Here is a 15,671-nt window from a genome sequence, read left to right on the forward strand (position 1 = left end):
AAGATGAAGTGATAACACAACATTTATCTGATTAGTACAGCTCACATCTCTCTCTGTTTCCTCCATCCCTAACCTCACCTTCACTAATTTCTAGTAAGGCACACTTGTCATTGTACAGGAACTTTGCTCAGAGTGCCCTTTATATCTAGGAGAACCACACAGTGCTCAACCTACAATAGTTGTTTTAGTATCGACAACCACTACTGTTAAGTTGCCTTCTAACTGATAAGAAATTATTTTGTTTCTTCTATTCCGAAAACAAAAAATCCCAGCAAGCTTAACAAAAACCAAAGGCTTAAAATAATGCTAGTCTGTGGTATAACCACATAAAATAAATAGCTAACCAAAACACTTTAAAAGAAAAATGCTCTCACCATATTTGTTCTCAAACAATCTAGAAAGTAATTGATTCCTCCACGTATTGATCTATTTAAGGTTTGGTACTGTATATTATCAAACAAATCACTGTTCTCTTACCCCTCTGTTTTGGTGATGTCCCTTTTACCTTAGTAACTTGTTTCTTTTTTAAAAAACTAAGTTATGATGTGTTTTCTCTGGTATGAGTAAGTACACCAGCTATAATTCTGGCTTTCAGTTACTTAAAAAAAAAAAAAAAAAGAGAAAAAAGAGGCAAACCAAACTCAAAAAACAAGGTAGCCAGGTTGCTATTGCAACTCTTCACACTACTCCAGCAATCCCTGCACTCTGTGGAGGAAGAGAGATATGGAACTAGGGACTGGACTACCTGGCTGTATAAAATTTGTATGGGTATCATACAAAATATCTACTCCAGACAAGCAAATGCTTTTGCAGCCATAGACTGTGCTTCAAATAGTTTATCATGTGAAGATCACCCTCTCAGACTTGATTACTGTTTAATCACACCTGTAGAATTTTAGGTTGTATAGTATTTCTACCTTATGCATAAGAAGTTTGTTTAATCACTCAGACTATGCTTAATATGCAGCAGGCTGTGCTGTGTAACTTGAATCACTTAAATTTACTTCCATGGGAATACAGTGTTTGTTACAGTGTTCATTAGAAGTTGATTTTAGTCTCTTAAGATCTCTCTCTTTCTTTATAGGCTAGAAATTGAACCAAATCTCTGGGGTTTGGGTTGTTTTGTTTTGTTTTGTTTTTTCCCTAAGATGTTGAAGTCCAAAACTCTAAACACAAAACTGGGCTTTGGCATAATGGGTTTGGTTCAACGGTCCCTTAAGGTGTCGCTAAATCTGTAATGTCCCACTACACCTTCTGCCATCGACATAAATGAAGTAGATAAAGATATGCCCTAGCTATCTATGAACAAGTTAGGACGAGCACCAATGATAACACAGAGCTCAATGTCAACTAACCATCCCTGCACCACTTCACTTGTCCCATGGATCCTTCAGCCTGATTGAGTTCTCTGATACTGAGATACCAGGGGGAAGGACAAAAGCTAGTTAAAGTATGAGCATACCCCAGGCAGTGAATGCACAGTAGACAAGTCCTTTGTTTGTTCGAAAAGGTGCCTGTGTGCAGGGAGGAATCTGGCTGTCCATTGTCTGCTACAATAGCTGTGGCTTCACAGCAAGAATCACCATCAGCTGAACCTATGTCCTATTGCATAGCTACTAATCTATTGTAACGCTGCTTTTTTTTCCCCCAAAATTCAGTCTGCTCAAAGCATTTGCAGTCTAAATGCTTTACTTAAATTGCAAACAAAAATAGCTTTCTGCTGCTAACCTTCCCTTACAGAAAGTAAAACACCAATATTTCTCCTTGCCGTTTGTTTTCTATTTGTCCCATGGAATCTGACCTGCTGATGCTTTACTGATTTACTCTGTCTTCAATATTTTGGTGAATCATAGAATCATAGAATCACAGAATAGATTGGGTTGGAAAAGACCTCCAAGATCATCAAGTCCAACCCCTGATCCAACTCCAATTACTATATCATGGCACTAAGGGCCATGTCCAATCTCTTTTTAAAAACCTCCAGGGATGGTGAATCCACCACCTCTCTGGGCAGGCCGTTCCAGTGCCTGATTACCCTCTCTGTAAAGGATTTCTTCCTAACATCCAACCTAAACCTCCCCTGGCAGAGCTTGAGCCCATGCCCCCTTGTCCTATTGTTGGTTGCCTGGGAGAAGAGACCAACCCCCACCTGGCTATAACCTCCCTTCAGGTAGTTGAAGAGAGTGATGAGGTCACCTCTAAGCCTTCTCTTCTCCAGACTAAACAACCCCAGCTCCCTCAGCCTCTCCTCATAGGACTTGTGCTCAAGTCCCTTCACCAGCCTCGTTGCTCTTCTCTGGACCCGCTCCAGCACCTCAATGTCCTTCCTAAACTGAGGGGCCCAGAGCTGAACACAGTACTCAAGGTGACTTCCATGTCAGAGTGAAGTGATAACCCGCGTTCAAACCTGAACTGCCTCACTGCAGCTTCAAGCTCAAGGAACTTACCTGGCATGATTGAGAACCCCCAGCTTTCTGCAGCACCCTGTACTGCTAATCCAGTCATGGGGTGGCTTGCGTGCTAGGCATAGCTACCTCTCCTCAAGCTGTGCTAATCAAGCATCCACAAGTCAGGCCGGCTTTGCACTGAATGCATACCTTAATTTGCTGAACGATTTCCAGCCCTGACACTGGAGCTACATGGATGGTTTCTGGCAAGGGAGGAGCCCACCTCAAAGACAATCGCGTTGTGAATCCTTGAGGCTGGCCTTTAGCTTTGCCGTCTGCTCTTTGCCTTTGTTGGCTACCTTCCCAGTGCCTGCACCCTTCTGCATGCCTCAGAGAGGAACTACTGAAGTTTATAGTAGCATTAACTCATCAGCTGGAAACCTGCCAGGCTGTTTACATTTTCACTACAACCTTCTGAGCCCTAACTCCAGAGGATGCCTAGAGATAGGATCCATGGTCAGAAGGAGCATGCTATACAAATGTTTTCTGATGTGCTCGGATCCATTTGGGGTGTTGTGCACAGATGCATTAGGGCTTGTGTATCTACTGCAAACTGCCCCTGTCAAGCCGGGAAAAAATGCCCTTTGCTTGGTGTTTGAAGTCCTGCGCGTCTATGGAACAAAAGCAGAGACCCCAAGCACAGAGCACATGAAGTATCAAAAAGACCTACTGCACAACCAGTGCTATTAGTTTCTCGCAGAGGTGATACACCTCTGGAGAGCTGATGACATGTGACTAGCTTATTTCTAGTTAGCAGAATATGACAACTTTATGCAAGGAAAGGAGGACTGGACCTAAAATGAAAAAAAAAAGCCAAAATGGGGTAGTGGAGTGGAAATAACTTAGAAGAAAAATCACTAGACATTTGCTTTTTAAAACTGACAGCAGGACAAAACCTGTGTGCTTACAGTGACTTTTTTAATAATTGCTGTTACTGTTGTTGCTTAAAATCATAGAATGTGTATATTTTCCAGGATGATTGTACTACAAAACCCTAATTAAAATACAGTTTTTAAACAAGGGGAAAATCACTTGACGAACTTGCTTGTAACATTGCCATTTAAATCCAGTATCACAGATAGTTTGGTCAAACTGGTCCTCAAGAGGTCACTTAGTCCATTTCCTGCTTAAAGATAGAATCAACCATCTAAACTGCTCCCGCCAGTCATTTGTCTAAACTTTGTTCTTAAAAACCTCTGGTGATGCAGATCCACTACATCTTTATGTATACTGTCTTTATAGCTAGGTACTCTCCACGTCTAAACTAGGTCTTCATTATGGCAATTTAAGTTGCTCTCCACAACCACCAGACTGGACTAGCAACAATTACCTTCTTTCTTTTTCTTTTTCTTTCTTTCTTTCTTTCTTTCTTTCTTTCTTTCTTTCTTTCTTTCTTTCTTTCTTTCTTTCTTTCTTTCTTTCTTTCTTTCTTTCTTTCTTTCTTTCTTTCTTTCTTTCTTTTTCTCTAACTGTATTCTTTCCAGATAGCCCACATCACTTTGCAATGTGGTGCTTAAAACTAGGGAAGGTACTCCAGCGGGCCTTTACTAGTGCTGAACTGAATGGGATGACTTTATATACCATGTCTCCAACTTCTTCTTTTTTTTTAATACATCTCCCTGTTGTGACTGTTGTTCTATTTATTTCTCTTGCTGTGGCCTAGTATTGTTGATTCCTGGGAAGCACATGATCCTCAGAGCAGCTACACCTTTTCTGAAGGACTGCTCCTCATCCAGTCTTTTTTTCCCCACAGATTTGTGCAGCTGGTTATGCCTACTAAAGTGCTGTGCCTTGCAGTTCTCATTATTAAATTACATGCTATTTTTAAGGTCACTTCCTGTATTTGCCAACATCACTCTGCATTCTAGTGCTGTCCTCCAATGTGCCTACAACCCCTTCCTCCCTGCTTTACTTGCAAATGCAATATTTAGATGCTCTGCTCCAGTATCCATGTCAACAATGAAAACACCGATTACTAATGACTTCAGGATGATCCTCTACAGACTCTCTCCACAAATTCTTCCAACCTGAAAGTGACCCACTGGCAACTACAACTCACCGTGCTGTTTCCATCAAGGCAATCTCTCCCCTTACTTGTTTCTGAAAGTGATGCTTACAACAGTGGTTTCAACACTGTCAGCTAAATCTGTATCTGAGTTCCTAAAAGATCTGGCCTATCTGTTTTAAAGTAAGTGCTATAAAATTAACAACTGCTTCTGCCACAGTTCTGAACTAGATGACAGCATAGTGCACTCTCTGCACAGGGAAAATTAATCCAAATTAATGCAAGCAGGCTAGGACTTGTTTATCACTAGCAGTTACTGGTTCAAAGTAAGGCATCAATTTAAAGTTAGGGCATAGTTCCTGGCTAGCTTAATGGTATGCATGCTCCTGTCCTAGATGGCAGCTGGACACCCTTGCTCCTGCCTACTCAGCCCTGAACTCAGAAAACATGCTCAAGGTATTTTTCATGATGTCTGTATTATCTCTTTTGAAATGTTCCATATCCATGCAATTCCTAGTTACACCAGCTCCAGGAAATCTCCACACATCAGTTTTATATGAAGTAGTCAACTCATTTTAAATAGAGTTTAATGTAGTTAAGATGATTCTCTTATATTTGCACTTCGTTAATTTGAACTAAAATTAGGTATCCCAAGTCTGTAAAAGCAAAAGATGAAATCAAAGAGTAACTGGTACACACAGACAAATCAGTCTGATGGGGAAGCACTCAGTGTGCTAGGACCTTGCCATACATACTGTTTATCACAAACGAAATATGACAGGCTGGCAGTGGTGAGCAATGCACAGTTTGAATGTAAAAAGAAATACATATATATATACATACACGGCATATTTTAATCAGTTTTATCACAGAGCCTGAAGGGCCTCGGTACAGTTATACAAATGGATATTTGAAAAGCAGATTTGTCTAAGGACACATTACTTCGCAGTTTTTACGAATTTTTGCACAACAATGCTTAAAGAATTGTTTAAAAAACCTGGTCCAGCTTGGGCTCTTCTACTGTTTACAGATAAAACTTAAGACATAATGAGGGTCAGCTCTCTAACACCAGTAGCTGAGTGAGAAGTATTTGAACTATTTCTACAACTCCAGAGTAGACAGACAGCCATGATTTTTTTTCCTCATTTTGACAGTAATGCTAATGAAAACTGGTGAAAGATTTATACGATCAACACACAGACATTTAAGAGCACATAGGGCAGCACTGTGGACACTGCTTACACAAGTGCCTAACCTGCAAATCTACAGGCATGAAAACTTACTCCTGTGAGTGGATATGTTGATTTGTGTTGTATAACCCTGTTTCAATTATGCCACTGAGATTACTTGCATGAGAAATTCACTGTGTGGGGGTTGGTAAAAAATCCTGGTTTATAGCTTGCAAGAGGTCGATACTAGCACAGGGGAAAAAAACACTTGAGGCATTTTGAATTAGTGGATCTGTCATCTACTCTCAACTAAAAAGGAAGTAATTTAAATATTCTCATAATTTAATACATTCAGGAGTTACACAATCTTCCACTGTTGCATTTTTTTAATAAAAGCATGTTCAAATAACAGCGCACTCTAGCTCTACTTAACACTTAAATGTTTTACTGAAATGTTTTCATCCTTACTCCTTAGCAGTTTTACTGACTACTGGTAAAGAAGGTAAAAGCCACTCTGCACACCTAAAGATGGCAGAATCAGGCCATTACTACAAATGGACAGAAATACAAAAATACCAGACTTCTGATTGCTGTGCTAAATGATACCACTCCTTCCTACTCTGACCTAGACTATACTCTTCTGGTAAGAAAGATGGAGGAAAGAAAGAGAAGGGAAGAAAACGCTTAGTGGAAATAATTCTAGATAAATCAAGGCTATCAGTAGATAAATATATCTTTAAATCACTGAGAGCCACTGATTTACATTCAGCAACTAACAATGAGGGAATTGCTTCAGAGGGAACTGCCGGACTATGTTCAGAGCTGGACAATACTAAAAAGTAGTATTTCAATATTCACTTGAGAGCTATTTCAAACATTCTTACAGGAGTTGTGAACCTTCTTCATTGTATTTTTGTAACTGCAACTGCAAACTTTGGTATAGGGAAGGAAGTGCTAGAAATAATCGTGTGGGTTTGTGTTCTCAGAACCATTCTGCAAACTTCAGCTTTCTTTTCTTGTAGCATGCATTTATTGCACTTGGTGGTGAGAAAGTGCTGGGCAGGGAGAGACAATAAAAAGTATAATGTAACTATCAGAAGATACATTATCAAATAGAGTTTGTGTGATGTTTTTTAAATTTTGCTCATTCAGCTTCAGCACAGGCATTTTTGCACATACTCCTGATATACTGTCTCTTACATACCTTAATCAACTTCTCCTTCTATAGGGAACTATTTAGTGTTCACAGCTGGAGCTTTCACTGCAGAGGTGAAAACAAGCAAAACTGACATCTTTTTTTTCCTCAGTGAGACTCCATGTTTAGCAATTTGAAGATGTTTGGCCAATAAGATATTAATGGAATAAACACAAAACTGTGGGACTGACATTGATCTGAAAATTCAACAGCTTGACTAGAAAAAAAAATAGTACACGTGAAGACTTGGGCACACATTTGTGCTACTGTATAGGGGCCTGGTATTTGATTGCATTCAGAATATTCTTTCTCCTACTGATTGCAAAAAAGCCACAGAACTAACGCCTGGCTTTGACAAAGGAGAGATGGAAACTTACTACATTTGAGAGACAAAGGAATGGATTGACTTCTTCATATCCTGGTGTGTCTGACAAAATGCTTTGTGTGAACAATGCCTACTCTGAAGGGAGGGAGGAAAAATTCAGCAGTTAGTTTGAATCACCTATTTAAACTGTTTAAGCAAACTTGGATTTTTTTTTCTTTTTTTTTCTTTTTTTCCCCTGGGGAGCACTATGGAGTAATCACATGAATCTGATTCACTTACTTACTAGAGTAGTCATCTCATGGCAGAACTGGAGCAAACCACAGCCGTGCAGTAACATCTTCAACAGGCACAACTGTTTGCAGAGTAAACATTTGCCTATAACCTTACTGTAGATAGAGCATGTTAACAAAAGGAAGGCTTCTAGCAGCTTAGCTGCACCACCTTCCTCCTTAACACAAGGCTGCATTAGCTTGAATCCAGTGTACCTCTGCACGTGGAAGAGCCTACACCAGCAGCACAATTGTTCATTTCTTGTTGTTTCAGACAGCTCAATTGAAAGAGCTTAAATTGCTGGTCTGAAGAATACCTTCATAATATTGCTTTAAATATGTACAGCAATGCTTCCCCACTGATGGGGTAATAACCACAGTGAGACAGTTACAAACATCTGGATTCATGGGTCCATAACTAAACCAGTAATAGCATTTGTCTGCCAGGGTTTCGCAGTCATTTTTCTTTGTGTCAAACTCCAGACCGTGGGGTTGGGTTGGCAACATTCTGCAGTGTAGAATTAGCCCAAGATGTGGCACTAATGAAAGGGACAAATGCAGTCCTTAGGAAGCAGAAGAATCCTGTACTAAAACAAAACCCCTACATGTCTTGCTCCCATTGTGCTTAGTATACATACTTTGGAGTGTAATTTTAAAATGAAGTACTCATAAATTATCAACCTACTTGCAAGCCCAGGAGAGGTTACAAACATCAAAATTGTCAACTGCTACCTTTTGTAGTATTGCTCAAGAAATCAGATTAGTATATATTAGCATACAAGACCTGAAAATAAATAGTAATTGAAATAACAATCCCTATTAAGGAAAATCATTTCAATACACCCATCAGGTCAGGCACTTACTAGCCAGAGGATGAGACAGAGCAAGGAGTCTTTGAGATGATCCAAGCAGCCCTCCTCAGCTAAGAATTCCTATTTCCCATCAGCTACAAAGGAGGAAAGTTGTCTCTCTGACCAGTGCTCTAAGGCACGTGTTTTGTCTGGCCTTTCCTCCTTTTTTTTTTTTTTTTAAACCACTTGCTTTCAGATGTCTGACCTTTAATTTAACAAAGAGAAGAGATTAAAGACAACTCAGAGAACAGACTATAAAATGCTTAAATTCTCCCACTTGCACGGGAAAGATGTACTATCTTTACTCACCTCTTTTGAGTATGAATTAAGCTGAGTGGATACAGTGATTTTGGTGTTTGCTTTCATTTCCTACAAAGTTTATACGAAACTGGATTTATTGTAAAGTGGGCTTACAAACTAAGCTGGCTTGGATGTTACTAAATTTACTTAATACTAGGTTAAACTTCAAAAACTTTTCCATGAAGATGACCAATGATTAATTCTGGAATGTAAATGAGTGAGGAAAGAAGACAGGGAGTACATATTTTTGCTATTGTGGATCATCAGGGCAGCTAGGAACAGCTAAAGGAAGCTGCTATAAATCACAGTACCCCGGGGAACAGTCTCACTTGTGCCAGCTCTAAAATCCAGGAAGTATAAGGAGCGTTGGAGCCAGCTGTGCTCTGCTCCACCTGAGCTGCAGCCTCCAAGTTGGGCAGGTCGGAACAGCAGCCTCAGATATAACCTTAACTACAGAGCGGTGACCTCTGAGCTAAACAGTTTTATGCCATGAACTGAAAATAGTTATTCCAGATACGTCAAACCTACTTAAGAGCATCTCTGCAGCCCAGATTTATCCTGTATTATGTGCAAGATCTTTGCAGCATTTTCCTGAGAATGTACAACGGAGGGGTTTGGCACACTTCCATACCTTGAGGTATGTATAAGCACTTGGCCATGGTTTGAAATTGAGCTGCCTAGGAGCAATAGGGCCAAGACCTTTTTAGCTTTGCTTTATGCTATTAAAAGCACAAAAGAAATTAAATACAGTACAGAGCACCAAGTAGCACAGCTTTGAGTTAAGCCAGCAAAAGCAAGAAAAAACAGGATCAGACACCTGTGTCCTCAGTTTACCTGTATGTCTTAGTGCTACGGTGCATGTTGGACAGTAACTGACTTGTTTCAGGCTCTTCTGTTGGACAGAAGAAAACATGAGGAGAAAGCAGTACTTGATTTCCCTCCAACACCTTTCGTGGCTTAAGACCAAACCTAATTTTAATGTTTTCAATGTTCTATCTTTCTTGAAAATCAACTGTAATCACAGGAATTGAGAACATTACTGTACATTAAATATTAAAGCTATCAGCATAAAGATATTAAGTTTTATACTTGGTACCCCCAAAGATGCAGTTTGTATTCACTGCTCACAAACATGACAATGTGACGCATGACAACACGATTTTTCTCAGCTCCTTGTCCAATTAACAGAATCAGAAAACAATCTTTACTGTTGAAATAAGCAAGCGAAAACCTGCTATTTAGATATTTTTACTATGTCTGTCATTCTGCTATCCCAGTGCCTAAAATAGAAGTTAATGTGCAGTCCAGGCCTGCTCAGCACACCCAGGAACGGGGCTCTCTTGGGGCTCTGACAATTTTATAAAACAGATGTTATGTGACTGTGGGAAATTTAACTGCTGGGGAAACCTACACCTCTTTTGCACAAGAACCACAGTACAACCAGTCGGTGTCAGTTTTAAGTAGCTAAATCAGCCTCAGATCACTTCGATAGAACTGGATTAGGGAGCGACTCCACGTGCAGTTACACTGGCGGGTGAGAAATGTCAGCAGCCCTCAGTCTTTAACATGATATGGGAGAATTCAACATGCTCTTCAGTATTTGTACTGTATCCTGTTAGAGTAGCACAATATTTTCTATGTGCCATTATCGTATTTTTAAAATTGCTAATTTTTTTATCACTTCTGTAACTGAGTAACCAGAAGGGCAATCAACCTCCAAGAGCATCGGTTGGCAGTTGTATTCTTGTGAAGCCTGCAACATGTGGACTGCAAATGATAAGGGTGCGCTCTAGAACTGGAAGAGAAACAACTTTGCATGAAGAAATCTCTCTGGGAGATCTTATGACACAAGGTTTTTTATCTTTAAAGCACATGTGAACATGCCCAAGTTATACAGGCTTTTAAATATTTTTTTTACAAAGTCATTTTCTTTTACAAGAAATGCGTAAGTAGTGTTCTGCTGCTTGTTGCATGAGGAGCAATGAAGAGGGGTCATATGCCTGCTGTGTCAGTCTGTTGCCTAATCTGCGCTACTTCACCTTAAAAGAAAGTGTGTTACAAGCTTCACTGCTTTGCACGTAACACACAGCTGAATTTACGTCCTGATACCAGAAAGGCTGCTTCTAACAAGTAAATTCCAGTGTAACAGTAATCCTTCAGGCACTGAAACTCTGTTCAAACTGTTCATCCTGAAAACCCAGAATTTCTGTTACAGAAGCCAATGTCTATTGTAAATAGTTTTTACTTTGCAAAAAGCAAAAATGCACTTGTCACACAGTTGCTCTTGAAAAAAAGGGTTAAATGCCTCTTCAAAATCACCGACTACCTCACTGGCAAAAAAATAAACTTTTCCACTATCCTCTGTAGGAGAGAAACTTGAATAATTTTAGACACATGGGGGGTTTTTCCATCATTCTCGACAACATTCCTGGACAGCTGGTAGTACCAGCTCACAAGAAAAACTCTGCAATACTCTTGTGCTAATACAAGAGAAACACGCTTTCACAAGGAGCTAAATATCAGATGGTATCCAAGGGTGTGAGGGGGGAGGCTTCTCTTTCTAAAAGCCAAGCTGTAACTTGCTATACCTGAAACTGCTACAAATATCTTTTTAGCAACTATAAGGCAAAGTATTGGTGTTCTATTTCATTTAAATACCTTCTCTCCTACCATGCTCCCTTTGGGGGTCCTGGTATAAACTGTATGAACAACACAGAACTAGATCACAGTAATTTATTAAAAGTTATTTAAAACAGTTATTTAAAAACTAAACAAAATAAAAAAAAAACCCTAAAAGAAACCCCAAACCCAAGAGACATTTGCTCTCTCGACAGAGCTTGCCTCTGTTGAAGAAGGAGAGCCACCGACTCAGCATGCACATACATCAGACTGCCACAGGCAACCTACAGCACAGTCCTCAGGGTAGGACACTTTTACCACAAATTCAATAAAACACAGCTCTGGTTAGTCCCTGCCCTCACAGACTATTCAGACAGGAGAACAACTTGCATTTTACTGAATTCACAAGACCTGCACCAAACCAGCTATTCAAAAAGCCAAACAATTCCAATATAAAACCAGAAAGCACTTCCAGCATTTCTTTAAATGTGTACAAGGCTCGCTGTTACACTTGAGCTATTAATTTGAAGTTACCTTGCAGTCGGAAATCTTATTGAGATGCATCAAATGAAAGCACCATTATTTCAATGTATCTTTACCGCAAATCTGAACACTGGATGCTCACAGCTAATAAGAATTTTTATGCATCCTTTAAACAAAAATAAAACATGCAAAAGATTTAAAGAAATAAACTAGCTAGGCTATCATTTAACTTTCCTACAGACCAAGTGCTCCAGTTCCCGTCATTTTATCTAAGACTAACTCACTCAATCCTCCAAGCTTACAATTTCATTTTCTAAAACCTAACAGAAGCATCTCCCAAGCTGGAAACTTCCTTAAAAATATCCTCTATCAAGAGACTACAACTTTGACCAACAGATACATAAATTTAAAGGCAAGACTTCAGCTTATCTAACTGTTAAGCACCATACTAAGAGAAAGCATATAAAAATCACATATGGTTCTTCACCTTTACTTCAGAATGAAGTGATAACTCTGTAAACCTGGCACTCAAAAAGCCAGTTCAAACTACATGCAGACATTAAGTTGAAAGCTTCAGCATATTCTTAAGTTCATGTAATTAGTTTCATGAAGGCAGTGACCAGCTACAAAAACCAAACTGAATACACTTTACTATGTACATCAATCACTAATGACTACGCCTCTGACATGCAGACAAAATAGCAAACTTCAATATCAAAGGTTCCCTGTGCTTGTTCAATCTGCTGTACACAATTTTTGTCTAGCAGTCACCAGTCGTAAACACTAAGTTTCCCATTTGTTAGCCTGAGCACATTAATCTCCTACCACTGTCCACAATTTAAGAAGCTGTTACATACCTGCAGTTAGGAGGAGGATCAAGGGTTATTTCAGCTAGCTCCTTCTGGATTCTGTTGGTGAAATGAGAACAGACACAAAGCATTTGAGATAGTCTATAGAATAAATCAGGGAATTACACTGCCCTCTACCACCATGCAGTTAAATGCAAGATTGGCTTTGCCTTCAGTAATGCTAACATGGCTGCTTCCTCTTTGTTCTCAGAGGCATAACCCAAATCCCACAGCTGAGAAACTTTGCAGCTTTTTTCCTGCTCCACGCTGTATGTAAACAGAACAGTTACAACTGCATTGGGTAGAAATTTCCCACAAGTATTCAGAAAAGTAACTCTTTTTTGCATCCGAGCACTTTTTACCAGAGAGATTTTCTTTTCAAGCTAATATGCAAATGAGGCGGGGGGGGAAAAAAGGGGGGTTGTACAGGCAGATTTGACAATGACTTTAAACCGGCGCTACAGACCTGTGACCGAGGCTGAAGAAGTGAACCGTGCTGGCAGCAGACACACTCTTTTCACAATATTTTACCTACTACTTTGCAGTGTGTTTAAAAAGTGGATTTGCAGATCTGCCAGGCTGTCTCTGTTACTGGAATAATCTCTCTGGATCAACTTTGCTTCTCTCCATACCTTCTGCTGCCTTTCCTCCCCCAGCCTCATACAGTAGCTGTTTTTACATGATAAAAAGTGATATAATAACTTGAAATAATCTGTGCTTAGCTTTACTCTATTACAACCATTCCCAACGTATTAAGATCCAGAAGAGGAATACTGAAAACTTTCTGTCAATTTAATAGTTTACTCAGATACATAAGAGCTGTGATTTCAAAAGACACACAGTAAATTCTTCTTAAAAATATCAAATAAGATTCCTCTTGAGAAGAAGATCCGTATGAGCAAGACCACGAATTTCACGTGAATAGCAAGTGTTAAAATACAAGCTAATAGGAACTGCTCTGCACACCCTTGCACTAGTACCCTTCAGTTCAGTCAGACTACAGAGATGTACAGAATTAGACTTACAACAATTAAGTGAAATAAAAGCAAGAGAGGAAAACTCAGTCTCAAAAGCCTGCATCCCAGGTTTTTTGAAAAAAAGTTAGTAATAGGAAATTACAAAGCCTACACAGCATTTCCAGAACTCTTCTTTCTTTAGCCAGTTATACCTTAAAGGGTTTCTTCAACAAGCTCAAAAGTCACCAAAGCCACCCAGTCATACTCTGCAGCAATTTTAACACATTTCAAAAAGTATTTACTGAATTAAGTCCAACACAAAATTACTAAAGCATTCCTAAAAGTTATAACTACATTATTCATGCTGGATAAGTAAAACTTGAAGGTACTACAGCTTCTCTACAGCTTTTCTTGCTACAGTGTAGCAAGAAATGTTTGTAAATGTTTGTAAAGAAAAGCAACTCCAGGGAAAGGACTGCAGTTACCTTTCACCTCTGAAGACCACTGAAATCAAGGGATTTAAAGTTCGCTTATTTCAGACAGAAAATTACCAGAGTGCATGTTTCCAGAGCTGGACTGCCAGAAGTGTAACAGATACAACTAAACAAAGTTTCTGAAAATTTTTACATTTAAAGGTGAAGGCTACCAGTAGAACCCATTGGTTTGAATCTGCAGATCCTAAGGGAGAAAACTCGCCTAAGTTTCTCCTGAAAGAACCACAGAATGAACCCATTACTTCAAGGTGTATAAGGCTCTCCCATATGAAAAGCTAGTCATAAGGCCCACAGAAGCCACTGGGGTTTTGTGACTTCTTTAATTAAAGTGCATTGCTTGTCATCAGTCCACAGACCATAATAAAATCCATCAGGAGGACTCCACCCTATATCAACCAGACATGGAAACCTAAGCCTGAAGAAGACACCCGAAGCTGACACTCGCGCATTTTCGCAAATAGGGAAGGTGTTTAGGTGCACCACCAACCCCCCCGTCCCATCCCGCCAGCCTGTAAGTTACCAAGTTCTCAAACAACTCTTCAAAAGACGTGTGACAAGTCTGTGTAATTATTACCCCAATAAGACTTGGATTAACGAAGAAACTGCCTGGTAGGCTCCTGTACTACACAAGTCGGTACTTCACGCTGTTCCACACAGCTTGACAAGAAGAACCCCTCTGCCTTGAAAAGTGCAATGAAAATACCATGACTCAAAATTCTGTGCAGAAATACTACAGGATGTTTCAGTGTCTCCTTTACCTTTTAGCACTAGTAGATAGCTTAGCAGTAGTTTTGCTGGATAGTTTGGTGTTCTTCTTCTGCTGGGTGGCAGAGGGTTTTCTTTCCTCTTGCTCTTCGGGTTCAGGTGCAGGTGGATCCCTCTGATCGGCATCTGAACTACCACTGCTGGTACTTGGACTTTCATCGTCTGACCTCTGCCTATCACTGGACATTGTGGGGAACTTTTTTGGGGAAGGAGAAGAAAAGAGGCAGAGTTAATACAACAGGCAGGGCTCTCTCTTGCCATACCCCAAGTTCCAGAGAACACTTCAATCGGTAACAACTCTGTTTCACTGAGAAATTAACCAAAATATACTTCTTTGTCTCATCCCCAAGGGCTGCAGTTTGACAGCTACAAAGCAATATTTACGCTCCTGAAATACAGATATTTCCAATTTTTAAACCCACTCGCATTTTTTTCATACTTTAAACAATATGCCAATTGTCGACTTTGTTCTAAGGCATGAGGCAGATTTAGCAGGGTACTTAGGCAATGAACATTAATAACTTATGACACATTGTAAATAACAGACCTCGCTGAAAATGTTTTTTAAAAAGTCAGTAATACCCTGTAAATATTTACACTGGAGCAGAGCATTTTATTGGGTCCAAACGCCAGATCCCCCCTCTCCCCCTTTCTCCAAGAAAATATATTGCCAATAACACTTGGGTTGGTTTCAGATGGAAACGTACACTTGCTCTGTGCATTTAAAGGGCTGGGCTGGGGAAGGAGGGGGGGGCGGGGGACACACGAAGGGTTTTTTTGTTGTTGTTGGTTTTTTTTAAAGGGAAAACCCCAAGATGCATTTAAAGCAACTGGGGCAGCAGCAGCCCCGGTTATTTACCCGGCCAGCAGCGAGAGCTGCATTTGGCCACCACCGAGCTGCCGGAGGGGGAAGAAGCGTAATTCAAACTGCACCTTCTGCACAGC

At 39.9% G+C, this 15,671-nt stretch overlaps 1 protein-coding gene across 1 annotated transcript in view; it reads right to left on the minus strand.

The window, feature by feature from the left end:
* Positions 1-14,913, minus strand: part of UBE2E3 (ubiquitin conjugating enzyme E2 E3) — a 55,926-nt gene extending 41,013 nt beyond the window's left edge. Inside the window, exons 1-2 of the mRNA XM_029084749.1 lie at positions 14,720-14,913; positions 12,521-12,571 (exon numbers count right to left, since the gene is read on the minus strand). Coding sequence (XP_028940582.1) covers positions 12,521-12,571; positions 14,720-14,913 — 245 coding nt within the window. The remainder of the gene's footprint in view (positions 1-12,520; positions 12,572-14,719) is intronic.
* Between the last annotated feature and the right edge of the window lie 758 nt (positions 14,914-15,671).

The sequence above is a fragment of the Antrostomus carolinensis genome, unplaced genomic scaffold (genome assembly GCF_000700745.2).
Source record: "Antrostomus carolinensis isolate BGI_N321 unplaced genomic scaffold, ASM70074v2 scaffold36134, whole genome shotgun sequence".
NCBI lineage: Eukaryota > Metazoa > Chordata > Aves > Caprimulgiformes > Caprimulgidae > Antrostomus > Antrostomus carolinensis.